The sequence below is a fragment of the Pempheris klunzingeri genome, chromosome 17 (assembly GCF_042242105.1).
Source record: "Pempheris klunzingeri isolate RE-2024b chromosome 17, fPemKlu1.hap1, whole genome shotgun sequence".
NCBI lineage: Eukaryota > Metazoa > Chordata > Actinopteri > Acropomatiformes > Pempheridae > Pempheris > Pempheris klunzingeri.
This window is the reverse complement of record NC_092028.1, coordinates 18,863,277-18,890,598: the sequence shown is the minus strand read 5'-3', so window position 1 is coordinate 18,890,598 and position 27,322 is coordinate 18,863,277. Positions and strand designations below refer to the sequence as shown.

The 27,322-nt window shown below is 42.2% G+C and overlaps 2 protein-coding genes across 2 annotated transcripts; one reads left to right on the top strand and one right to left on the bottom strand.

The window, feature by feature from the left end:
* The first annotated feature begins 798 nt into the window (after positions 1-798).
* tbcd (tubulin folding cofactor D) lies at positions 799-25,629 on the top strand. Its single transcript, XM_070848298.1, has 39 exons — positions 799-1,143; positions 1,244-1,294; positions 1,414-1,511; positions 1,701-1,802; positions 1,948-2,094; positions 3,132-3,187; positions 4,081-4,213; positions 4,980-5,025; positions 5,635-5,767; positions 6,080-6,210; positions 6,288-6,348; positions 6,458-6,532; positions 6,698-6,792; positions 11,635-11,791; positions 15,025-15,082; positions 15,174-15,203; positions 15,558-15,643; positions 16,296-16,376; positions 16,469-16,542; positions 16,647-16,764; positions 17,496-17,556; positions 17,644-17,666; positions 17,752-17,783; positions 17,926-17,988; positions 18,074-18,150; positions 18,339-18,420; positions 18,503-18,621; positions 18,728-18,819; positions 19,121-19,261; positions 19,847-19,930; positions 20,389-20,547; positions 20,739-20,877; positions 23,035-23,156; positions 23,442-23,519; positions 23,601-23,687; positions 23,771-23,858; positions 24,989-25,098; positions 25,198-25,282; positions 25,388-25,629. The coding sequence occupies exons 1-39, from the start codon at positions 960-962 to the stop codon at positions 25,406-25,408; spliced, it is 3,579 nt and encodes a 1,192-aa protein (XP_070704399.1). The 5' UTR covers positions 799-959; the 3' UTR covers positions 25,409-25,629.
* On the bottom strand, positions 6,863-10,772 carry znf750 (zinc finger protein 750). The gene is made up of 3 exons (XM_070848343.1): positions 10,654-10,772; positions 7,910-9,188; positions 6,863-7,800 (listed from the first exon to the last, which is right to left on the bottom strand). The coding sequence occupies exons 2-3, from the start codon at positions 9,169-9,171 to the stop codon at positions 7,212-7,214; spliced, it is 1,851 nt and encodes a 616-aa protein (XP_070704444.1). The 5' UTR covers positions 9,172-9,188; positions 10,654-10,772; the 3' UTR covers positions 6,863-7,211.
* Positions 25,630-27,322: the final 1,693 nt, after the last annotated feature.

Here is a 27,322-nt window from a genome sequence, read left to right as displayed (position 1 = left end):
GATTTGATCACCACCCGACTGAATAACACTGCAGTGCAAAGAACATCTGTTTTTCCCAGTGAATGCATTAATCTGCATTTTATACACACAATGGCCTGGCTGTTTGTGTCATGCAGACTCACACACTACATACTATATAGTAATGAACCCTTACAGTGTTTGCTATCACTGTGCAACCAGCAATAAATCCTGAGATGATCTAAAATGTTTGTCCTGACCTGTCTTTTTAAAAAAATCTTTTTTAATATGAAGTAGTTAATCAGACCATAAGACCTAATGAGAGCATGATTATGTGTGTATGTGGATTCTTATTTTACAGCCTGATTTTTGTTAATTAAAGTAAACTCTTTTATTCCTCCTCGAGTTTGGTAAATCTACAGAATCAATTTTTTTTTTCCCCTGAAATTTTGAATATATCTTTCTGAAGTTTTTATTCTCTTGTTACCACAGTCCTGTATGAACAGACCGTGTGACCAGTAAGTCACAGATCTCCTAAATGCCTGGTAATGTGTGACTAAACATGTAATATTTGATCACATTGGTTAACAATTAATCGCGTTTATTATCAAAAACATAAAGCACTTTCATTGGATCTTCGCCTGTCACGTGACTTGCACGGCTTTCTGAGCCTTCTCGCTTACCGTACCGGGGCGGGGTGCTAGCTTAACTGTGACACTTTAGCGACAGCAACACAGCAGAGACTGAGTACTAATAGTGTCTTGGTGTCGCACTTTAATGTTGTGTGCAGTTGTCTCTCACATCAATAGTCTCTAGACCAACTCCGCGTCTTGGCATAGCTATAAATTTAAGCTTTATAATTTAAATGTCCATCCAAATTCTGCATGAATGGTAATATTAGCTAAAGTTAACGCTAGCTAACAGGGTCTGAACTCATACCAACAAACACTAAGGTTAGCCTCAGCAACAAAGACTCTCTTTGTGGGTTAAAGTCTGGGAGAATGGCCTTATCGGAGACAGAGGAAGGCTGCTCTGGAGGTGAAGGAGGAGAGCCGGACGTAATTTTAAAAACTTGTGTGTTGGGAGGCTTCAGTGAGGGCGCCGAGACCAGAGCTCTGATCTCCAGCCTGCCGGAGGTCCACGGAGACACCGTGACCAGCGAGTCCGCCACGCAGAGGTTCTTGGGTGAGACTGCCATCCACAGAGTACACGAGTCCTTAAATAAACCATTTTAAATGAGTTGCTTTGGATGGGTGATTCAGACTCTGCTCATATCCCCCCACAGTGATACTGAACAGATATCAAGAGCAGCCTCATCTGCTGGACCCGCACTTAGGTACCATTTATGATGAGTATACATCTAAAGTCAGTTTGTGGTAGTGCTGTAGACTCATCTCGGTGAATGCATGCATATTTTAAACACCCTTACCCCTCAATATTTCAACTTTGTCGTAGAATGGATGTTGAACATAATACTGGAGTTTGTGAGGAGTGAGAAGTCTCCACCTTCATTGGTTCATCTGAGCTTCAAGTTTCTCTACATCATCTGTAAGGTCAGTCAAAAGCAGTGCTGTGGTTCCCATCAGCTGCTCAGTCATTAAAGGTCCACCAGCCTGCACCACGAGAGTAACACCAAGGGCACGACTTTTACTGATGCAGCAAAGTTGTCCAGCTAATTCACTAATCCTGATTTGTGAGAGAGCTCCCAGGGTGAATGCACTCATTATTTTTTCTCCCGGCAGGTCAGAGGCTATAAAATCTTCATGCAGCTTTTCCCCCATGAGGTGGCAGATGTCCAGCCAGTTCTGGACCTGCTGTCCAGGCAGGATCCCAAAGACTCTGAGGTGAGACTGGCACTGCTTTTCAATCGGAAAAAATAATGATCCAGGTCATCACAATTACATCTCTGTAAAGTTTTGCATATATTATCTTTGTGTCAGCGTTGACGTTAATGAAACAATAATGTGTTTTACTGTCTTCTCACCCCAGACTTGGGAAACTCGCTACATGCTGTTGTTGTGGCTGTCTATGACCTGCCTCATACCCTTTGATCTTTATCGTCTGGATGGCCATCTGGAGTCAGACGGGGGCAAGGCCAGAGAGCCCATCATGGACCGCATTCTTGCAATTGCAAAGGCAAGTATATTGCACCTTAAGTGTGTTTTAAGTGTGTATTATTAAGTGTATCATGTATATTGTAAATAGTCAGATTGGTTTTGCATGTCTAAGTGAGGGGTTCTCAAAGTTTTGATGGCTGAGTGCCAGTTTAGGGCTCCAGCATATGATTGAGGGCTGCACAGGAAAAAAATACACACATAAAACAAAATATTTCCAAAACCAATCGGTTATTTACTAAACATTATTATTGTTATTAATATCAGTGGTGAGTCACAGTTATTATGAATTTCTTACTACATCAACATGTCCTCTCTTACTTCTAAGATTTATAATGCTGATTTCCTCTGGTCACAGCTGTCTTGCTTTCTGGCTCCATTCTCTTCTGCATCGTAATCTTTAACAGCATCAGTGTTGACAGGATGACAGGATGTAATTCCTGCGACACACACAGGGTGGCTCTAGTTGCCAGCAAGCAGTAGCTTTCTGCAAGTTGTCAGACTGACAGATGCATGGTAGCTGGACACAGTTTGATGTATTAGCCAAGTGGTTTATTATAATGCAAAATATTGAAATGGGCCGCGGATGATTACAATATAATGCATGCATTTCATGTCACATTCAGGGACTGAAAAAATGTTTCTGTGGACCATTGGCCTGCTTGCTGCACTTTGAAAATCACTGGTCTAGGTCTTGTTCCCGGTAGTGGTTTGTTTGTCTAATCAGGACTCGTGGATCTTCAAAAAAACACCTGCATAAAGTTTGCAGTAGTAAATCTGTGACTAACAAAGCACTCTCTGCTGTTTTATAGCCAGTGAAATATCCACAATTACAGCTAAAAGATAAACTCAAAAGAAACAAATCATCAGTATGTTCAAACCGAGGCAACCAAAGAGAAATCTTTAAGAGGATCCAGCTGCATAATATCTGAACAGAATTTTATTTAGCCCTGGTAATGTTTGTGGGTTTGTTTGAACTTTGTCAAACTTTTACGAATGTGATCGTGTTCTGCTGTCATGACATCATACCGTATGAATAACGTTTCCTTTTTTTTCCAGTCTTATCTACTCGTCAGTGACACTCCCAGGGATGCTGCGTCTGTACTGGTGTCAAAGTAAGTGCACGAACACCAAGTAATTCATTATTAGTGCATTAATTTTACGAATGTCTCCAAAAATATTAGTCTCACAGTTTGAAACAATAATCCTTCACAAAAATACAAGTTTCCCCCTTTCACTTTTAACTGGTCTTACAGATGCTATATTATCAAATAACATTACACCCATGAATATAACCTCATAGTTCCTAGCCCACCACGCTCTCATTTTCTTAATTTGTTTGCGTTACTGTTTGAATTCCATGTGGCTTTATCGTTTTAGTTGTCCAAATTAAGGATTTCTAGAAAACCGTAATTAAAAGCCATCAAAATTAGTTTTATAGGCTTTTAGTGTGAAGGGTTTCATGTAATAACAGTGGTGCACATTTCTATACATAAAACATTTGGCTATTCTTACATTTAGATATTTTTAATGTGATTTTACATAAGTCTGTTTTTGGAGATATGTATCAGTGTTGGAAAAATCCATACTAATATTGTGCTTGATATAAGAAAAATACTGCCGGGTGTATTAACTGGTGCCAATCATTATAGTGTTAAAATATCCATAACAATTATCCTGTCAGAGTGAAACTAAAAACAGATAAATGATGTTTTTAATCATCCACGCCTGCAGTTGTCGTGAAATGTACATAAACTGAAAGGTAGGTGCATACCTCAAGGCTAAAAATACCTACTGGATGACTTCTATATAAAGCTTGTGTCAATCATTGACTCTGAAGCGATATGGCAAATTACTGTAAACTCAAACCAAAAGTCTAAAGTTAAACTGTAATTATTATTCCAGCCAATAGAGGGCGAGGTTGTTCATGGATTGGGTCTGCTGGTGTCCGTGTTTGTGTGTCCTCACCTTTTATTGCTTACTTGTCTTAATGCACTTGATCGTACAGGTTCATGACACGCCCTGATGTGAAACAGAAGCGCCTTGGAGACTTCTTGGACTGGAGCCTCACCATTATTTCCCAGACCGATGACCAGTCAATGAGAGACATCATGGTGCTGGATGGTGCTCTGCAGTCTCTGGTAAACACACACATGCCCCCCAGTCACACTGAAGCCTGTGGTGTTTAGTGCACGCTCGCGTGTGTGTGTGTGTGTGTTTGAAGCCCGTGTGATCTGTGTGCACTGCTGTATTAAAACCTGCTGAGGGTAGTTTACAAGAGCTGACATGACTGGTATGCCTCACACAATACCCAATGTGGTTTTGGCAGGTGTGTAATTCACCTGCTACATATGTGGGATGTGCTGTGTCAAGTGACTTATGCCAGTTTAATCCACTGCTTTAAGCTAAACGGTTCTTACGCAAATGAGAACAGTGCTGAGGGTATTTAGTTTCAATAAAACCCACTTTTCCAACCTCACATTACACCTGCTCTCACTGAGAATCTTTTTTTTTTTTTTTAAGTTATGCAGAATATTTTCAAATCACTTCTTGCCAGTGAAGATAATGTAATTCAGCCCTCAAGCAAGTACATTACATTCATATCACTGGCACATAAACTTGATCAACATGTTCAGAAAGCATCCATTTGTGCTTGACGGCTGTGAACTGAACTTAGCTCCAGCCTATGTGGTGCTTAGGGCGTTCAAAACTGGCTCTGTTTGTTCAGTCAACAAGCCTACAGGACCCATACTTGTATGGCTTTTTTGTGTGTAGATTGAGGGTAAAGTGCTGCAAAGAGTCAAGATTTAACAACAATGAATATGTTTTTTGAGAGTAATGTGTATTTTTCATCACATGTTCTCTGCAGTATCTTTGGTTGATTTGGTCATCTTATTTATTCCCCAGGCGAAGCTTTTCAAACATGGGAAGCGAGATGACCTCCTACAGTACGGTAGGTTTCCTTTTCCCTGTTTTATTTATCTGCAGTGAAGTAACGAATCAAGGCTTTGCTCTCTGACCTCCATGTGAAGGTCAAAGCAAAAACAAAAGTTTCCTGAACAGGAGTTGCCAGTGTGTGATTGGCACATTCATATTCTCTATTCAGTTGCATTTTCCTGTGATAACAGAGTCATTTGTATTCACAAATCTGTATGTACATTTCCAATGCCAGGGAGGAGATATTTGAATGCAAACATAAGGTGAAATTTCCCTTTAAAAAGTATAACAACAGGACCTTCCCGCATATGAATATGATCCACGATTTTCTTCGACATTTTATCTAATGCACTTTTCTTACTGCATAATGCACTTTCCATAGCGACACTCCAGCCGTTGATGGCGTGCAAATGATTTATTATTGGTGTAAATATAATATGCTGACATACACTGTAAATATTCAAATCTTTGAAAAGTGAGGTTTTTTTCCAACCAAAGGTATGACAGTGTATCTGTCTCTGCCTCAAGCCATGTGCCTCACATACATATGTATATCCTGTATGTATTGCTCAATTTATAGCAATATTTCCATAGATAGTTTTGATGTCCTTATTTTGTTTCCCAGCTCCTACAATTCTGCAGTGTCTGGAGCAGAAACGTCTGTCAGAGAGCAGCCAGGCCACGCTGAGGAAGTTTGGTGTCAAACTAATCCAGAGGCTTGGCCTCACCTTCCTGAAGCCACGTTTGGCCGCTTGGAGGTCAGACATATTACAAGCTGTTTATATCTTGTGTTGTGAAAACTAGATTTCTAAAAGTCAGGTGGCACAATCTTTATCTGTATAACACATCGGTTCACAAAGAAATATAAGTAAATGTAAATAATGTTAATACTGAAACAAAGTCATTTCCATTTATTCCTCCTTGTTCAGTTTTTTTATTGCTTGATACCAGGACTCTTTCCAGTTTTTAATAGTAATGCTCTTTGTCACAGCACATTCTGTCCTTAGCAAGATGCAGCTGGATCAGACAGGAGCGCAGAGCTTAAAAAGTTTATGTACGTTTTTTTTCAGGTACCAGAGAGGCAGCCGCTCCCTGGCAGCAAACCTCTCTATGTCCCAGTCTAATGCAGTGGCTGCCGCCGTGACTCCTGAAGAGCAGGAGGAGGACTATGACATTCCTGAGGAAGTGGAAACTGTTATTGGTCAGTTTCAGCAGTTTAAAACGTTTGTTACTGCAGTGCACCTGTGCAGGAGGTTAAATCTGCGTGTTATTTTACAGAGCATCTGCTGGGGGGACTGAAAGATAAAGAGACGATTGTTCGCTGGTCTGCAGCAAAGGGGTAACAATCTGTTCACGTCACTGTTGATAACCTCCTTGTTGCTACATGTCACACAGCGGCGTTGCTTTTCATGTGTCACACAGAGTGTCTGTATTATTTAACCCTTCAGCATTGGGAGGGTGACTGGGAGGCTTCCCAAGGAGCTGGCAGATGATGTGGTTGGCTCAGTGCTGGATTGCTTCAGGTGAGTTAACGCTGGTGGCATATTGGCTCTCTCCATCAGTCACGCTATGACATATATCATCTCTTAGATCTTTCAAAGTATTTGATCCACTTTTTTTGAACGGCCCAGCATTGCACTAACACAATCCATGTTTTGACCTGTGTTGTGTGTGCGTTCTTTTCCAAGCTTCCAGGAAACAGATAATGCCTGGCACGGAGGCTGCCTGGCACTGGCAGAGCTCGGTAGAAGAGGCCTGCTGCTGCCTTCCAGGTTGACAGATGGTATGTGTCCACAAATTCACTCTGAAATAATCATCATAAGAGACTAGTCAGTTTTTCTTATTTCTTTATTTATATTTACAGAACATTACCACATCTTCCATTACAAAAAATGTCCATGTTTAAATTATTGAGAACCCTTATTAAAAATTCTTTTAATCTTTTCCAATCACGTCGGAGAACATGATGTAATATACTTGTGACAACACGTTTTTTTTTTTTTTTTTACAGTTGCCATCGTGGCAGTGCTATAAACATGTCACATCTGCTCCTGCTAGAACAGTCAAATCTTTCAGTACTGAATTAATATTTTTACATTGATAATCAATGAGTTGATCTTTGCGTGTTGAGGCTTGCAGTGTCGAAGGTTGTAGATATTCTGTCCTTATTACCAAACAGTCATTACAGTCAGAGTTCAGTGGTTAACAGCAGCGAGGCCTCCTCCTCAGAGGCCGTCCTGGTACTTTTGCCCTCTTGTCTGGTTTATTGCAGCTGGTCTCGGCCCGGCCACTGTTTGCTCTTTTCGTGCCCGTTGCCTTCGCCTTGGTTGTAGGCTTGGCCTTCTTTGGAGAGCCAGGGCTTCTAGCTTGTGTGTAATCCTCCGAGGGCCTGTCTGCAGTGCTGAAGTCACATGAAGAAGCAGCAGAGCTCGCAATGGCTAGCTGACAGAGTGCCAGTGCTGCAGTCTGCCTCTGGTCACATGGTTCTTCATCCAGCTCATTGTCTCGCCCCTGCTGAAGATCTTCCGAAGTGCTCAGGGCAGAGTTGTGTACAGGGCTGCTATAGGAGGCTCGCAGACTGAGGTTCAGAGGCAACTCTTCCCCCTTTAATTCCTCTGCTTCTGAGCACCTCGGTCTGTGGTCAGATGGACTTTTGTCTTTGCCCTGGTTCCTTGTTGAGAGGTTGAGTGGCGTCATATCCTCTCTGTTGTCCTCAGCATCTGGTTCCGATGTAGTTTCAGGACACGGCTCAGAAACAGATGTAGAGGAATATCTGCTGCTGTCAGCTGATCTGAAAGAGACAGGTCAGAATAAAGAGTTAAAGGACTGACACAGTATACTGCAGCTCAATTAAGCCAAAAAAGAAAGAAGAAGAGAAAAACATGGGCATTTTTACTTACCCTCCCTCCACACGCAGAGTTCTTAACTGCAGCAGGCCCTCTGCAGACTCCTCTTGTCTTAAGTCAGTTTGGATGGGTTGCGTGATGGCTGCGTCTCCTAGTTGGGTGGTTGCCTGTGATTCACCCATGTTGGTGTAGTGTGGGGCCTCCGTGTCTCTCTGTATGAGGTGTGCATGACTGGGTCTGTCAGGGGACCCCAAGGCCGAACAGCCCTCTTTAGGGCTTAGGCTGGTTTCTTTGTCTCCACTCTGTCTGCTCTCCTCTTGTGTCGATGTGTTGAGGCTGTTGTGACTGGCACGCGAATGCATGTATAAGTCATAATCTTTTGGCCCTAGTGTTGGGCCATACAATTCCAAAGGAAGATATCTGGGTCCTGTCACTGACATAGATAGCTCATGTGGTCTGTACAGGCTGTAATGCAGAGGGGGGCCCGGGTGAAGCGGGTGGCAGTACCTGTATGGGTAGGGGGGGAAGAGGGAAGTGTGAGGTGGGGCAATGGGTTGTGGTACCACAGGCCTCTGGGGATCCAGAAACTCTGGCCTGAAAGAAGGAGAGTTTGGCTCATTGGTATGGTGGTTTCCTGGCAGGTAGAATGGTGGATACAGGGTCCGGTCAGGCAGGAGATAAGGAGAGTATTCAGGAACCATGGGAGGGGGGAACGGTTTTAAGGGAATGGATGATGAAATTGTGCCCCATGGGAAGCCTGGGTGGTTGAAAGTGGGAACAGGAGCTTGCGGATCCTCTGACGGCTGCATAGATGACTTGCAGGCTTCTGCTCCGTCACTTTTGGGTGTGACAGGGTAAAAGGCAGATGGGCGCGGCAGAGTCTTTGCTTCATTGCTCTCCCTGTTTTCTCTCTCTGTTACTGTATTTGGTTTTGCCTTACTCTGACTGTCATTAATGACTGGACTGTCACTTCCAACATCTACCTCTTCTGTGTCATCTCTGCTCTCAGCTTTGCTCTCCTCAGCTTCCTGCTTCTCAGTACTGTTGTTCTCAACCGCTGGCCCGGGGCTGGGACAATCCTTCGATTTGACAGGGACTCCCTTCGCCACAGCCTTCACCTGGCGGGCTGTTTGCCCATTTTTCTTTGACACCAGGGAGATGGAGTTTTTACACAAGTTGTATTTCATGTGGTTGAAGAGATGGGACTTTTCGTTGCAGGTGAAAGGACACTGGAAACACTGGTACTTGAAAGGCTTGCCTGGCGGTCGGGGAATGTAGTGGGGCCTTTTTGGCTTGCGTTCCTGAGCAACTTCCATCGTGGTTCTAATGTTATCTGAAAGAAAAACAGCACATTGCAGCAGGGGAATTAGTAGTGACGAAGGTTTCTCTTTTCAGTGAAGTTTATTGGGGAATGTGACACTAAAGCACTAAAGCACAAAAACCTGTGAGTCACTGCAGCTTTTGTACCAGATTCTCACTTAGCTGACTGTCAAGTGATGAGGCTAAAAGAGTTGTCCGACTGGTTCAGGTGGAGAATCCTTCCCATTGGAAGGTTTTTCTCTGTGTTTCTTAAGCTGCTCAGACAAAAAAATCTCTTGCTGCACAAAACACTGCACCCTCAGGCTAATGTATTTATTCAACTGTTTCTTTGCACTGAGAAATGGCTAGATATCAAAAACCTGTCTACCGTATGCAAAAATGCACCTGCATGTTTGCATAGATGCTCTTGAGTCATAGCGTGGTTTTGGTTCCGCCTCTGCTTGGCCCTCCAGTTCACCTGTCTGCCCATTCTGATGTCACTCCACTCATCTGTCCTATAAGGCAGAGAGCAGCTAAGGCAGGCAGGCAGGCAGGCAGGCAGGCAGGCAGGCAGGTGGCAGGCACACTAGGCACTTACTAACACAGACCTGGAGGGCAGGCAGAGACTTGCTTTCTCAACCTTACTAAACTCTGTGCTTTCGGCGTGGGAACCACGAGCCACCTGCTTCCCATGACTACACCTGCGGGATGCACTCAGCTCACAATCATCATCATTTGATCATTTGATGAGCTCACCAGCTCTAGAGATACATGAGAAGTCATTCTGTAAACACTGTCCATGAAATTTACCAGCAAGCGTGAGTAGCAACCGCTCAGCCGTTTTAGAAAAGCTGTGAAACTGGTGGCATCTAAAGCACTTGAGGCTCACCTTTGAAATGAAACATCACCTAAAGCTGTGAGTTAAGTGTTACTGGGTGCTACATGGAGGAACCTGCTTATCATGCGCTGTCGCAAGAAGTTGTCACTCAAGTTTCTGTCCAACTGTGGTAGCATGCAAAGCCACTCCCTACTTACGAACTGAAATTCATTAGAAAATCTTTTTTGAACAAAGTATCCCTTCACTGTGAATATAATCCAGTAATAAATATTATTAATCCAGTATAATCCAGATAATATAGCAGTATAATCCTCTTAGATATATATGATATATGGTTCCTGTGAGCTCAGGTGATATTTTTTTATTTTTTTTATTTACAGACCTGTCTGTATAATTATATAGTTATTTAAAATGGCTATGATATATTGAAGTATCTTGAACTTTTTCTTGGAAAGCAGAGACAGAGGCGCTCTAATTGAAATCCATCGGTAACAGGTGCGTATTCCTACCCAAACCTCCCCCTACAAAATAGCTACAGTCACAGTTACCAGTAACACACTAAGGCCTCGACGGGCTGTTATGAGTAACATTTACAGTAAGTAAATATCGCTTAATGCTGCTTCCTTGTTAATGAAGGAGGAATATAGACAGTAAAAAATACCTGCTCTGGTTGTAGCAAAGGTGTCCTCTGAGCCTGCAGAGAGCTGCTCCACGGTCCACAGCCAGCGTCACTGCCTGGTCGGGACGTTCGCTCCAATAGGCGTGAAAAGTTGAGAGTGCGTCTGTGAATGTGCCTGACAGTGCATGTGTGTGCTGTGTTTGGTGATGTTAGTGGTGTGGTGAGTTCCTCTCTCTGAGGTGTTGTCTCACTGGTGGGTGGAGCTTTATCCAACACAGCAGGGCCCTCAGGCAACATGGATGCACCTGATATTAGTCAAGCCTCAAGCGATGATTTACATGATGCCGTGAGATGGGGACCCTCGCTCCTTCTTCCTCTATCTTGTTCAACTTCTCTATTTTTGCGGAAATGACCACACTGGACTCATTCAGCGGCTACTGTACATGAAATGTTGATTTAGTTTAGTTCCGTATTTAGTTCAAAGTCGGTTGGAAGCTGGCGAGATCGACATGACATTTGCATGCATGCCGCTAAAGATAAATAACCTTTACAAAAGCACAACTTTTACTAAATGAGTAGACTGTGTTGCCAATATTTACTTTCCAAATTGTGACGACATGTTGTGCTTCCTTTCCCTAATAATAGACACAAGCATTTTTTAATAGACTTGAAATCTGTCAAATTTTTCCCCAAGGGCAACTTTATATGTGGGATTTTTTTGTTGTTGTTAATGTTTTTTTTTTTTTTAATTTCAGGTAAGAACACCGCTGATCAGTTCATAATGTATTTCTGCTTCTTTCCTAATGTGCTGCAAAAGGGTCGCTTTAAATGTTAAATAAAACGGTCCATTCTTTACACCTAATAATTTAACTCGGATAGTTATTTCTGATTTTAGTCTAATTTTGGGTATCAGGTGTGAAGTAGTCATATTTGAATTCTCACACATGTTGCATGCAGTATATGTAGCTTTCATTCATGGATCTTAGATTTTGTTGTTGTCCATTTCTGTTTGTCCACTTGTAGTTGTGCCACTTATTATCAAATCCCTGACCTATGAGGAAAAGAGGGGAGCATGCAGCGTTGGTTCCAATGTGCGTGACGCCGCCTGCTACGTGTGCTGGTCTTTTGCAAGGGCTTATGAGCCCAAGGAGCTCGAGCCTTTTGTCACTCAGATTGCCAGGTAACCCTCCTCCTCCTTCCTTTGCAATAACATCCTCACATGCAAAGATTACTGCAAAAACACACCTCTTATGTTGATAAGTGGCTCAGATGATTAATTTCATTAATGATATGCCTGAAATAATACTTTAGATTCAAAAAGCCAGGGTCAGCGACACAAAAACAGCTTTCCCTGTTTTCTGATCATTTTAATTTGCTCCTGTTGCTGTTTGTTGTTAAACTCAACATTTCCTCCTTGTGGATTCATTGTCATGTCCATTATGTATGCTCTCATTTCCACCCTCATTTCTCTGTCCTGACAAAGACGGAAAGTACAGGTCAAATATGACGAGAGCTGCAGCCCATAAACACTGATTCATCTGCACTGCATCAGCCTACTAATACTATTATCCCATTGTTGTGTACCTTATCTGAGTATTTCCTCACCTGTATTAAGAAACCGCTACAATACAGAATACATTGTTTTACTAATCAAGGTTGCATATGCAAATTGCATTCCCATTCAAATTTGCATATAAGCCGCATGGTTTGCCACTGAGCAATTATTTGCTGCTTCAAACCAGTTTTTCTGTATTACATCAGTCTTACCCCACATAACCAGCAGATATGCTTGTGTGCTGCTGTGATGTTTACATTTTGTAGGCTGCAGTACGTCTTAAGCTTAATTACAAAGGCCATTATGGTATCAATAGGTAATTATCACATCTTATTAGGTAATTATGATAATGGCACTTTTACAGCAGATGACAATCATTTCTTAGATAGATTTGTTTTCCTGTTCATGTCTTTCTCTCTATGAAAGTCCTTTTTTTTTTTTCTTTTATAAGTTAATGCTTTTACTTCCACAGCGATGTGATCAATGATTTCCTCATATCATGAAAAATTATTCCATGCTCACTCGGGTATAACGTGTAGAACAGACCAATAAAATCACAGTACATACAAATTATGATGACGACACTTCTGATTCATTCAAATATTAAAACACATGAAAAACATGAAGAGTCAGAATGTTCTCCAAGTGAGCTTGGAGAACATTTTGGGATTTATGGATTTATTTTTTCTTTGCCACATAAAAAAGTGTATTTTTACTTGTGCTGTTGCTCCTGAAATTGTAATTGTAACAGTAGTTAGCAGCAGTTGCAGATTATTATGAAAATCTGTGTATTAAAGAATATTAAAGCTTTTGAAACCTCTCCAGGCAAGGAACTAATAAATAGAATACAAAAAAACTACTTTTTTAAAAACTGATGCAGTGAAATAAGAAATAAATACAGAAACAAAATGCATAGTCCTTTTTTAATCATGCAATATGTAACGTGTAACAAATAATCAATCTGCTGATTATTTTCTCAATCAATTATTTGTATTGCCTATAATATGTCTATCTCAGTTTCCCACAGCTCAAGGCCTCCAAATGTTTTTTGAACTGTCCAAAACTCAAAGATATTCAGTTAACAGAGATATAAAACAGAGAAAAGCAGCAAATCCTCATATTTAAGGAGCTGAAACCAAATTGATTCTGCTTGAAAAGTAAATCAAATGATTTCTTGATTTTCCAAATAATTGCTGATTAATTAATTAATCGACTAATGGTTTCAGCTCTACAGCTCATCTACAGGAAGAGGAACAGCGGCGGGTTTGCATGATATTTTCTGTATGTTTTACCTTTTGCTGTTGTGGCCTTCACATTAAGCTGACGGCATTCAGTTCACCCTTGACCAAAATGCCTTTTCAGACATAAGACCAACATGTTAAACTGCCGTCTGATTATCGTTAACATGTCTGAAATGGACTTTTGATTTCTCTGATTCAAATCTCCAGAGTATGATTTTTTTGTTATTGGTCAGTAATCAGTTTGATGTCAGATTTTCTTAGATCTGTTTTCAGATTGTTGCGAAGATGTAGGAACTGAAATTGTCTCATTTAGTCTATAGCCTTGAATGTAAAATAGCTGAGAAGGATCAGTGTCAGACGCTGGTGGCAGCCTAGAAAGTAACATGAGTAACATTTTAAAAAGTTGCACATCTATGTAGTAACCAGTGTGGAGAAACAAGGGTCCAAAATCATCCAGTGACGTATGCGCAGTCTTTGTCAATAGTAACGGTTTGTCTCCTCCTTGATCTCTTTTCTCTCAACGTGCATGTATGGGCCTGTGGCCTCTGACTGTGCAGACCAGCTCTGCAGCGTCAGTTTGAACCCCTGCGACTACCATTATCATCTGCAGTCGTGACAACACCCTCCCTTTCCCTAGCCTACAGGGTTGCCAGGTTTCGCCTGCTGTTGTAGGTTTCGGTCGCCGTTTAAAAGCAATGCTCAGACAAGCTCGTTCCTGCTCTGTTCATCACAACTTGATGACATTTGCCGAAAAACATTTGTAAATGTGGGACTAAGTGACTTGAGGGCACGCACATGCACATGCACATGTAGTTTTATCTGCTATCTAGTTACACTAACAATGTTTATTATTAATTGTAGCAGCCACAGACATAATTCAGAATATCCTGCTGGGATTATCCACAGTGCAATCAGGGCTGTTTTTGTTTCCAAGCCCTCAGGGCAAGGGCAGTTAGCAGAGTCAAACCAGGGCAGTTAGACCTGGATCTTATTGTTTGGAGGCAGGGATCATGGGAGGAGAGCAAACAAGCCCAACAGCAGATAGTCTCAGGCTGTCACTTTGATGTATATGTTCGCTGGCACCTCGTCAGCAACTGACATTCACACACTCACCCGTCCTGGGACGTGTAGAGGCAGTGTAGAGTGGAGGGATGTTGAGGTCCACACAGAATCAGACACAACTTCCTGTATTAAAGGGGAGTCACTGTTACTCACATTGCAGTGTTTACTTACTGTACCGGGAACCTGTGCAATGCAAGTCATTGTCATGCCGATGATGCAGTCAGACTAAATGCTTAATTTTCAACATAATCTGGTGTTTCATCCACACAATCACTCATGTAAACCAGAAATATTTAGATATTTGAAAAGTATCAAATAGTTTTTGATACTTATGCATGTGGTTTTACTCTTAACAAGCCCTGCTGTTACAAACTATAGTGGACATTTGTTTACAATTAACTCAGTAAACTTTGACTTTGCAGGATTCTGTGACTGTGAAAACACTTAAATATTAAAGCAGTTTCTTTTTCCTTTTTTTGCAGTCAGTGGACAATTCAGGGTCTTTTATCATATTGTTTATTCTCTCTAATCCATATATTGTGCTTCTCTCTGCAGTGCCTTGCTGGTCACAACTGTGTTTGATCGAAATGTCAACTGCCGCAGAGCCGCCTCTGTAAGTTCCCTGGTCAACATCCAACGATTGCTTTACTAAAGATATACACTTACATGACAGAAGTTAATTTTTATGTCTCATTTTGTCCCAGGCTGCCTTCCAGGAGAATGTCGGCAGACAGGTTTGCCACCGCAGTATTGACTACTTGTGTATTATGACTAACAGAATTATTGTGATTTGGAGATTATTTGCTGCCAAACATCCAGGTCTTGCTCAAACTTGCCTTGTTAGTAGAAGCTTTTGAAGCAAAGAAATAGCCTCGCAGTACGGCTACAGGGCACAAGCAACCACTTGATTTGCCAACGGTCCTTGAGCCATAAATCTGTCTTTAAATCTGAGAGCATTCCTTGACTTTGGAACCAAATCGCTTATATGCCATCTCAGATTCTTCTGCTCAGTGTTGAACAACATGGACCGTTCTAACACAAAGCACGAAAATGTCTCAGCTGTTTGATGCTTGCTTGTGTCTCAATAGGGGACTTTCCCTCATGGCATTGACATATTGACTGCAGCAGACTACTACGCTGTTGGGAATCTCAGCAACTGCTATCTGAACATTAGGTAAGAAACAGTGTTTTCTACACACGGGCAGGACCTGTGCAGCCATATTTCCATACAATATTCAAATGAAGCATCAAATACTTACAACAGCACGCTTGTTTTAGCACCATAAACAATGAAATGGGCAACAGATACTGTCCCATCCCTCCCTACTGACACAGCCCAGATTTTAGTTAGGTCTTTGCGTTGTGTGTGTGGTCATCTGGTAGGATCGACAAATGGAAACAAGTCCAACTTCATTGCTGAACTTGAGGCTAAAAGATTGTCTTCCCCTCCTCCTGTCCCACTGGCCAATGAGAAAAATACACACAAAGTCAAAGGAGTGTGGAGGAGTGCACTGAAAAAACAACTAACCTAACATGCCACTAAAACAAAGCTGTTACAATCTGGCGTCGACACGTAGATCAATACATATGTTGAAAAGCTCACCTTTGCCAGAAATGTGTCACCACCAGCAAGAGCAAACATTCAAGCAGCGAAAATAGTGAAAGATGCTAGCCTCAGGGTATGACTGACTATAGAACAGGAACATAAATCGAAAGATGTAGAAAGTTACGCAAGATGGCTGAAAGTTCAGAGAAGCCGATATTCATTTTCTGTTGATATTAGCAGCTATGCAGCTCAAGCTTTCTTTTTTTTTTTTGTTCCAAAGTGTCTACATAGCTAGTTTCCCGGAGTACACCAAGGCCATGATAGATCATTTGATAGCCATGAAGATCAACCACTGGGATGGGTAAGTGCTTGTATCACCGTGTCCTCATGAGTGAATGGCAGTAGTAGTTCTGAATTAAACACAGTGCCGTGTTCTTTACATGTGTTTATCAGTGTGATCCGGGAGCTCTCCACTAAAGCACTCCACAACCTGACGCCGCAAGCACCCGATTACATGGCAACAACAGGTAAATAATGTCACCTTACCTGCTCCCCAGGCAACAGAGAACGCCAGAGAAACCTCCAGTAATTGGTCATGAGTAGATTCTTCTTTCCTCCTTGTTTGTTTCAGTTTTGCCGCAGCTGTTGCCCATGGCGGTGGGCATCGACCTCCACGGTCGCCACGGAGCCATCCTGGCGTGTGCAGAGATCACACACGCTCTCTACAAACTGGGCCTTCAGACCAACAGGTAGACTTTAAATATCCAGTCAGTTAAATATGTCAAAAGCATGAATCATCCTCTAGCTCACTGTTGAGACTAACTTCTACTTGAACAGTGACGATATACTCTGAAGTAGCTAATTTACAATTTGCAACTGATAGCCAACCCTCATCAATTGATTATAAACTGTTAAAATGTGCGGTTTACAGTGGACGAATGTCGATGACCAATTAAAAATTTACCAATACAACAAAGTTCTGTTTTCCATAAGAAATGGCAACAGATCCCACATCGTGCCTCCAATCTTATATGTTGATTTAACTCATATTAATTTAATTTACTGTCGATCGACTCTGTACATTTGCTGCTTTATGTTACTGTATAAGCAATATTAATATGCTTTAACTATTTCACTGATTGATATGTCAACATTTCTAATGTGTGTTTATGGTTAATATTATGTATATTAACATCCCTCCTGGGCGGTGAGCGTCTCGTAGTATTTGGCATGATGTGAGCCAAGAAAGAAACTGCTAGAAACTGAAGCCTTTGCAACTGTGTGTGGCTCAGCTGACAAGAACAGGATGTGTCTGCTAATGATGCAGCTGCTATAGAAAAAAGATTAAATAAACTTGTAATAGCAAGCACAATTAGATGGTAATTAAGTACGCCCTTAGCGCTAAATAGTAATTTCATAGTCTGTTTTCTACTCTGTTGCTTTGAGTCTCACATGGTGCCTCCCTTCATTTGTATTACAGGACTGTAGTGGACCTAATTTCTTCAGAATGTGTGGATGCATTAAAAAACATTCACCAGACGGTAGGCGCTGCTCATTGAGCTAACCAAAAGTGTTTTTTGAAGTTGAATTAATTGTGGTCTAAATGTCCTCTGTTGACTTACTTCCAGCTTCATGACAGAAAACAGTACAGGTAGGCAGAAAGAATCTATTTGGTTTTTCATTAACAGTAAATTGAAGTATTGGCATGTTCATAACAGAATGATACTTTTCTGCAGGGGTTTTGGTGGAGAGCTAATGAGACCAGCAGGTACGTACAAAACAGACAAGAGAATGGCTCTCACCAAGCAATTCATTGGTCATAATGAGGTGTCACGAGAAACATAATTGAAAACATTAAATGCTGTTTTCTCATAATACAGTAAATGTAATCAGCTTTATCTTTTCTACAGTGTGCGGTCTAATAGAAAAACTGTCGCTGTCCAAAATGCCTTTTAAGAACGACCCTGTCATCAGTAAGTTCACTCTTTTAACTTGTCTCTTTCTCTTTCGTGCATCATGTCGGCTAAAGGTCTCTGATGTTGTGACACTGTGTTTCAGCCGGTTGGCAGTGGCTCATCGACGACACCATAAAGACTCTTCATCTGGTTTCAAGTGGTGTGAAGGATGGCATTATGGTGAGCTCAATTTTTTTTTTTTACCTGCCAATTAAACACTTCTTAAATGTAGAAAGAATGTGGTTTGGTATTTTTTTTAAACTGTGGAACTAAAAACTGCCACCATTTGTTTATAAAGTACTGCTCTTCATTCAAAAAGACTATTTGTTGTTTACTCCTCAATGGTCTTCGTCCTCCTTCATGTGCAGGTTGCAGTAGTATCGGCCTTGTCCGCCTTGTGTGAGGAGTACTACCGGGCCGAAACAGGCCAGGCTGATTCACAAATGCAGGGTGAGTTCAGTACCATTTCCTCGTTCCACTAGTTACACTGATGTCTGAATTTGAAAGTGACGTGTGTGTGTGTGTTTGTTAGATGTCCTGGTATCTCAGTACATCGAAGGGCTGAAGAGTCCGCAGATGCTCACTCGCTGCGGGTCGGCCCTTGCCCTCGGCTGTCTGCCAAGATTTATGATCCACAGCAAACTGACGCAGGTGTGTTTGGAGGATGTGTACATTCTCTAGCCATTTTACATCTCGCTGCTTCAGTATTTAAGCATAAGGTCGTGTGTGTTTGTGTGTGCATGCGTTTTTGTGATAGACCCTTGAAGGCCTCCAGCAGATGTGCGGCGTCACCCAGAAGGAGGGGAATTTCACAGAGGCGAGGAGGGATGCAGTCAGAGCGATTGCTCAGTGAGTATCAATGTGCAGTATACTCTTATTGTATGTATTTGTTCCAGCTCAGGGTTGTGTTGCAAAGGTCGCTCCAACTCTGTTCTTTGTCTTGCCTGTCTGCTAGCTCAACGTGTAGCTGTGTAGGCAGTAATGCTAAAATAAACAGCTAACTGACTATACCTGTAGGACCTGAATGACATGTCCCTCCATTTTTTTTTGCATCTATCCTCAAAGTTCTATTTCTTTGTTCGTTTCCGCAGGTCATCAGATCTCCATCAGGTCTGTTTTTGATGTGTATTTCTCTTTCCTCCTCCGTCAGAGTGTGCGTGCAGGCGGGTGTGTGTGCCCACGGCTGCCCAGACTCTGTTCTATGCTTGGAAAACGTTGCAGAGGTGTACGGCACCCTGCTCGACAGCATGAAAGACTACACGACAGACAGCAGAGGGGACGTGGGGGCTTGGTGAGCTATGTTCCTCATCAACATACACTTACGCAGCTCATGAATACACACATGCTCTTTTAATTCGCCTCGGGTTAGGAATGCTTCACCGCCCGAGGCCCCTGGTGTTTGTCTGTCCCTGCACCTAGGGACACGAAGACATGACATACATGCCTGTGTCACTAGTAGCCCCGGGGCATGCTTACCACCAGGAATGTCACCAGGCTTGTCACATGGGAGGGGCTGTGTCTTTCACACAGTCTAATAATCTTTTTCTTTCCTTCATTCTTTCTCTTGAATCTGTTTTCCTCATCCTTATTTATGGCTTTCTTTTTGCACCACACTTTTCTTCTGCCCACGCTCACACAGGGTCTCTGTTTTTCATCTGTCCTGACATGCCTGCGCACCTGTTTCAGGGTGGGACTTTTGAAAGAACGCCATGATTAACATTTCACATAAACAAATTGTGCCCTGCAACCATGAAGCTAATTTGACTTTAAAACTGCCAAATCCAGTGGCAGTGAAATACAATCCAAATGGTGACATGTGGCTTTGTGCCAGCTTATGCTTGTATTTGCACGTGTGCATCATTTGTCGTGTGTCCAGGGTGAGAGAGGCAGCCATGAGTAGTCTGATGGACGTGACTATGCTGGTGGCCAGCAGTGCTCCAGAGATCCTTTCACCAGACCTGTGAGTACCACACTGAAAACTCTGATTCACACCAACTCTCTAGCAGCATGACCATAAAAGCTGCACTGCCAGTCGTTCTCAGACTTGTTGTTTGTTCATTGACTTGAGTAATCTTTGGTGTCACTTGATGTCTCAAGGTGTGGCTTTAATACCTCGACTTAAGTCAGTCCAACTTGGATTGTTCAGCTTTTACTGCTGATTGGACACTAGTTGATATAAAAAAAAAAGCATCACATCATGGAAGAATTCACTGGCAGTGTTGCTTTTGGGCTTATTTATTGTATAAGATTGATGAATTCATGTTCATTATTTGTCACCTTTTAACTTTGCCGCCACAACTCTGGCTCAAAAGGAGCAGAAGTTTGAAAACTGTAGCCAATCTGAAGAAACCAGCCTGCAAGGATTTCTGATTATGTGGAATGAACTAATAGTGCTATTTCCTACTACTCTGTATACAGGGTAAAGTGTATGATGTGCTGCCTGGCCCAGCAGGCAGCAGAGAAGATTGACCGTTACAGAGCCCATGCCGGCAACATCTTTCTGTGCCTCCTGCACAGCACAGAGCCCGTGGTACCTCACATCCCCCACCGAGAGGAGCTATTGAGCATTTTCCCTGTGTGAGTCACCTCTTCGCTCAACCCGCAGCTCATCCAGGAGCATTAAAGGCTCTAACAGTCGCAGTCGCAGCTTTTATTGCCGGACTGTTTTGTCTTTTTTTTGCAAATGTACATAAAATATGAAAGTTTGATGTGGGACAATTGCATGTGCGTATTTGTTGATCTTTGACTCCACTTGCCGCCCCTTTCAGTGAAACTGCAACCAGTCTGAACTGGAATGCTCCATCCCAGGCTTTCCAGTATATCACCCAGCTGCTGGGTCTGCTTCAGTATCAGTGCCACACCCTGCTGGGCCTCACTGTGTCTGTGGGAGGGATCACCGAGTCCACAGTAGGTCAACCGTGATGGGAGGGGTTCTAACAGATCAGAGCCGTATGATGTACAGAGGGGCAACAAATTTAAGGAAATACGTAAAACAAATGTGAGAGTTTCTGTGTGGGACAGAAGAGTCACTGAATGCTTTGATGAGCATTTATCATGTGATCACCACATCTCAGTCCACCTGAACATTCATCCACTACTGCCTTTAAAATACCAAATGAGGGAATATGTTATGAAAGAACAGTTTTCCATCCCTCCAGTAGCATTACAGAATCTGGGATAAGGAGTTTTCCTTTAATTTGTCACCCATCTGTATTTTATTAAATTTAACTTTCACCTACATGATCACATTTCAAGGTTCGAGTTCACATAATGATGAAAAAAGGCTAAATTGTATTGCCCTTAAGGATGATGTGCCTGTATGAACTCCTGACATTTAGATATGATAGAGACACGTAATGATGTGTCATCGTTGCTCATTTGCAAGCTGGGATGTTTTTAACATTGCAGCATTTCATTTCATTACCCATCACCACACAAGAAGGTCTGATTATCTACTGGGGTGTGCTGATTTTTTTGTTTCCTCTTTATGGATGGTGCTTAAACCCTCAGCCAGTAATGAGTTTGCAAAGTCAGTGTGGAGGCGGGGGCTGGTTCTGAGCTCAGCTGCAACAGCAGGGAGAGTTGCACCTGTTCCCAGGTGCGTTGGTGCTACTTACCTCTCTCCCGTGCCATCTCCTGGGCCAGTCCTGCAACTCTCCCTGTTGCAGCTGAGCTCAGAACCAGCCCCCACCTCCACAGTCAGCTCTTGTTATTATTTAGAAGGAATTCAGGCCAACAGGGGGAGCCATGTGTCTAATGTACTCTAGTCAATCCTCTCACTGTTTTCTCTCTCAACGCCTGACTTGTAATTAATTGTTTAAATCACAGATATCAGTCTGCGTTACTTTGACTTATCTCCAGTCTCCACCCTCCTGTCCCGGCTTGCAATACTGTGGCAACCGATCCAGAACCTGATATGCAGATCTAATTGATCTGACGGGTCCCGTGTGGTACTCACAAATGAGAATTTCCCATTCTCGTTAGAAGCATGTCTGTTACTTTCCCCTCCTGACCCTTTGTTCGCCATCACTCTGCAGGCTGAGCTGGGGCCCCAAACTGGGGTTGATCAAGTTCTCCCTCTGCCTCCAGTATGACCCAACCTGTTAAAACCAGTCATTCGAAAGAGATCCCGTCCATGAAGATTTGTGATGATTAGGTTATTTTTAACCTTTACTGTTTGTGGATTTAGTGAAAGCAAAATAAGTTTAAAGCCTATAATAGCAGCAGCGAGGTCAGTAAAGTTGAACTCATCTGCCAATGGAGGCTGTAAACTTATTCCCTGAGAGACGATCTGGCTCTCGTCTTGATTTTGCCTCCCGCTCTTCCAGCCTTTCTTTGCCACAGATACATCCTCAGAGACAGGAAGGACTGATATGTTTGTACAGGGTTGCATGCAGGAAGCAGAGCCAATACTGCATCGATACATGGGCCAAGATTACCATTCTCACACCACAGGCACATTATTCACACAGGACGGGAAGAGATGGAGCATCTACTAACTTTCCAGGAATTGCTTTAAAGCCCAAACAGAGAGACAATAAGACCATGCAAAAGGAGGACAGCAGAAACTGAGTCTAAAGAAAGGAGCATTTCTCAGTATTTATGGGTGCAATTCTTGGTAATACAGATTCTAAATGCTTCAACCTTTAACCATTGAAACACACAAATCATTATTTTTGTATTTAAGTGTAGACGAGGAAATCAGACACCCAGTGTCTTTTGTTTATCTTCATCACATTGTGTTGCTATGTTATGTTGCTATGTTGCAAGTGTCACAGTTTGACACTTTCTGTCCTGCAGTCAGATGATGTCATTAGTTCTGCTGTTTTTCTTTCCAAAGCCCCTCAGGTTCATATTCATTCACAAATACACACACAGTAATATTGTTGATACAGTCATGTTTTTATCTCTTAAAACATAACGCAAATATCTGTATCTTCCCTCAAAATCCTCACGTTTTTATTTCTTTAAGGCAGTGATGGTGTATTTCAGCCCACCGTCCTAAACTTGAGGCCGCTGCTGCTTCACGTCAATTAACTGCCGCTCTCCGCTGCTTCCATCCAGGTGCATTTCTCCTCCCAGTCGCTGTTTGAATATCTGAAAGGGATCCAGGACAGCAGCGCTGCTCTGACACAGTTTGGAGATACGCTACTGAGCATCTTCAGAGACAATCTCCGCAATGACAGGTGCACACACACACACACGCAAAATCAAATCAAATCAAATCAACTTTATTGACCAAGTTTGAACAGGCAAACAAGGAATTTGACTTGGTGAAACTTGACTCTCTATGTACAAAAGAAAAGAAAAGAGTATTACTGCTGATGGAAACATGTTGTTTCATTTAGTTTTCTTTCTTTGGAAAGTTCTACATACTGTAAATATGTCCAGATTGTTTGTCTAATTTTGTTAAAGTAGTTTAAATGCACTCCCTAGCATTATATGTCCTCTCTTTCATTTCCTTTTCATAGGGTGTCCATTCCTTTCCTGAAGATGCTCAATCAGATGCTTGCAAACAGCTGCTTTGAAATCTTCACCACACAAGAGAAGTGAGTGTTGTGACAGCTTTGGTAAAAAAAAAACTAAACTGGATGATATATCTGAGAGCTTTTTTCTCTTTTTCCCCAAAGCCATCCGTTCTGTGTGGACCTTTTGGCTCTTTGCAAAGAGTTCAAGAAGGCCAAAGATATTTCCAAGCTGCGAGCCTGTATATCTGTGTAAGTCTCCATCTCAGTGTCAAATGTACACATTATATTCTGGACTGAGGCACAAAACAGCATCCATGTCGACTGTTTCCCAGCTTCTGTGGGCTGATCCAGTTCCAGGGGGAGGTGAGGAAGAAAGTGTTGTCCCAGCTGCTGATGCTGCTCTGCCATTCCTTCCCTGTGGTAAGTTCGCAGTCCAATTCGGGAGTACTCACCCATCAATAAACGTTTAAAAACCACTGACAAGCATTAAAAGACAATCTGGTTTCTTGTACAAAATTCGATTCATCTCTAAATGTCAGTGAAATTTGCCCTTAGTCTGCTGAAATGGCCAGTAATAATGTATTGCATAGTTGGTTTTAGGCACACCAGTAGTGTGGCTCTAGGAATAGCAATGTCAGTCAGTTGGTCCACCACTTTGATCCAGATCCTGAAACATCTCAACAACTATTAGATGGATTACCCTGACATTTTGCACAGATATTCAGGTTCCCCAGAGAATGAATTCAAATTACTTTGGTGATCCAATGACTTTTGCATGAAGTTGAACTTTGGTTTATGCCCAAATACCTGCAAAGCTAATGGCAATCCCACCACCCTCAGCTGTACTTTGTATTTAGAACTAATTAGCAAATGTTAGTATGCTAACAGGCTAAAGTGATGAACATGGTAAACATTATAACTGCAGAAAGTTATAACTTTTTTCATACATTTGTAGTTTCTGGCCTACTTCTGTCCTGATCATTTAATTTGTTTGTTATTGTGTGTCACACAAACATTGTGTTGCATCCGAACGAACTCTTTAAAACACACAGTGACATAAACAAATCAAGACGGTGGTAGACCAACAGCTCTTCTGTAAAATGACTGTTTTTGTTAATGGAGTCTGGTTGCTTTAACCCAAGCAATATGACTGCTGTTTCTGGATAAACAAAAAGGATCTTACAGTCTGTCTCTGTAGGGATCCTTTCTGCAGTGCTGTCAGAATAACAATCTTAGCCCGTCTCTGGCAAAAACAAGCACTTCTAGTGTTCGTACTCTGATCTGGCTCAGTTGTCTTGGAGGATTACATTGCAGCCAATGTAGCTCGTTCACTAACCGTTCTCACCTGCTGGCTCAAGCAACCTACTGGACCAGTTCCAAAAGTTTTGGTACCTACCAACTCAAAATATGTAGAAATAGTGCCCAGATTGAAAAATGCCCCTTATGATCAGCATGGTAGCATTGTCATAGTTCTGTTTGTCTTTTTATGTTGGTTTGTGTAACAGCAGCTGCAACAGATAAAAAAAACCCTTTCTCTCCTACAACTGTAGATCAGAAAGACCACGGCTAGCCAGATGTACGAGATGTTACTGACCTACGACGATGTCATAGATCCAGAGGTGCTGGATGATGTCATGACCCTGCTAAGTGATACCAACTGGTCAGTGGTCACACTGGATGCACTCACTAATTATTCTCTCATTGTTGAATGCGTCTGATCGTGCATGCGACATGTTGTCGTGCTGGGTGTCTGTTGCAGGGAGAGCGACCTCGCCACAGTAAGGACTCACAGAAATCAGCTGTGTGATTGGTTGGGAGTCCCCAGGCCACAGCCGGTTGCCAAGGTAACTGTTTAACTGACACCGATAGGATTTCTGCAGGCAGACACACACAACAAGCTTTCTTATGTTATATCTGAGTTAACCCTAACCTCTCTCTTTCCTCGCCAGGGTCCCGTCCAGGCGTCCTGATCACCTGTAAAAACCAGCCGCAAATGCTGCATGTGGACAAGAACAGACTGCGGGTGCTGCTCTTTTAAACTCTCTGCCGGTCTGTCTGTCCTTCAGCCATTACACAAGACATGAAACACATGTATCACAATCTGACAATAAACAGACAAAAACATCACTTATTTACCCTGTTTTGTTATTAATAACCTGACCATACAGAACATGGTTATAATAACCATTATATAGTAACATTTATACTGCATTAATATGGTTTAATGTCTATATACTTAACTACCTTCTGAAATGAAAGATATGTAAATAATACACACACTGGCAGCATTGTTACTAATATTGTATTACTCATTATTACTCATCATAGTTTTCTGTGCACACCATCTTTCTTACATGTCACATTCAGGTCACAGTCCAGTGAGACTTTGGAAATGTTGTTCAGTAGAGTTGTTTACCTGTAACCTGTACCCGGAACAACACAGACAGGTGAAACTGAAACTGTAGTTTGCGTGCACTCCAGGGAAATGGTTGCCATTTAGCCGTTTTGGCACAAACCGTGGAATGTCACTGGGGCCCTGCTTCCCCTTGGGTCCCATGCAGACCTACTTTTTCTGCATCAGTGGAGGTGCCAGGGACTGGAGGAGTCCCAGGCCTGATAGTGGAGCCTCCCTGGTTTGCAGTGGAACAGAGCCTGTTGTGTCACCACTGGTCCAGGCTTTCTCATTAGGGTCTGATAGTGGCCACATTGTCTCAGCCACCTTCCCCGTCTCACACTGACAAAGATACAAATGTTGCATTATTTTAGAGTTATATGTTTCCGAAACTCCCTATGCCACTAATAACTATATTGCATTCCCTCTAATATGATTGATTTAACTAGATTTCCCATGGAAACTGAAGTTAATGTGGACCCTTATAAAACTGGGTTGGAAAATATCTTATTTTTATCTCATGTGTTTGGCTTTTTGTGTTTCAGCAGCTCTTTTAATTGTGTGAGTGCTGCCAAATCATTATAAACATCTTTTGCAGTTAATCATGAGGCCAATGACTTTTATTCCAAATACCACTTAAAAAGCATCTTTATTAAGTTGTAGCTTTAAATTAATTTTAAAATCCATCACCTAATCCGATTAGCATCAGTGTGGAAACTCTGCACTCGACTAATTAAAGCTTAACAGGATTCTGTAGTTTCACAGAACCAGAAAATGTGATGCTCAATTTGAGGCCGACATATTTCATCTGCTTCAGGTTTATGTTACCAAGAGGATGGCATGCAGACACGTCGAAATAACTTCAGCCACAACAAGGATCATTTGTGGCCAAGAAAATTGGATGTATCAATGATGACATTGTTGTTTGTCTTATCGCAATCTCGCCTACTAACGGCTGAGTTAGTGTCTTTGACAAGTGGCTTTGCTAGCCTCTTACCATGCTCATTAACAAGGCCACATTCAGTCTTACCCTCCATGGGAGTTGTTGAATTTGTCTGAGCAGTCCAATATTGCTGTGGCCCATAATTCAACTTTAATTAATTCCCAGCCAGATGGAAATTCCTGTAGTTTCAAATGAAAGAAATGGTGTGTTTCTCTCAAGGCGGATTGATGGTAAAGCGAGCAGCTCTGCTACAGTGCTCAGGGTAGAGAGGAATGCTAATAATTCTAAAAGGCTTACAGTTCGTCTGCAGTAGCCATGGCAATTCTTCACATACAATGGCGGCCTTTTAGAGGAGTGGAGGGGGGGGGGGCTGCTGTTCCCTCGTTGACTCAGTTTGGTGTGATATTAGGAAAGACCTTTTTGCACTTTCCACTGTTCTGGTTATTATGAGATTAAGTGGTAGCCATAGCAGTTTGCCAAAGTTAACGATTATGGAGTAGATAGGGCAATAGTGTTTGGAGAGTCACATCTGTCTATATAGAGCAGTCA

What these genes read in the sequence shown, in the direction of transcription:
- tbcd (XM_070848298.1), top strand. Translation starts at nt 960, where the DNA reads ATGGCCTTATCGGAGACAGAGGAAGGCTGCTCTGGAGGTGAAGGAGGA. An exon ending in GCGTCTGTACTGGTGTCAAA is followed by an intron (nt 3,188 to 4,080) that starts GTAAGTGCACGA and finishes TTGATCGTACAG; the next exon opens with GTTCATGACACGCCCTGATG. An exon ending in AGATGACCTCCTACAGTACG is followed by an intron (nt 5,026 to 5,634) that starts GTAGGTTTCCTT and finishes TTTGTTTCCCAG; the next exon opens with CTCCTACAATTCTGCAGTGT.
- znf750 (XM_070848343.1), bottom strand. Translation starts at nt 9,171, where the DNA reads ATGGAAGTTGCTCAGGAACGCAAGCCAAAAAGGCCCCACTACATTCCC. An exon ending in ACTCTGCGTGTGGAGGGAGG is followed by an intron (nt 7,801 to 7,909) that starts GTAAGTAAAAAT and finishes TGTCTCTTTCAG; the next exon opens with ATCAGCTGACAGCAGCAGAT.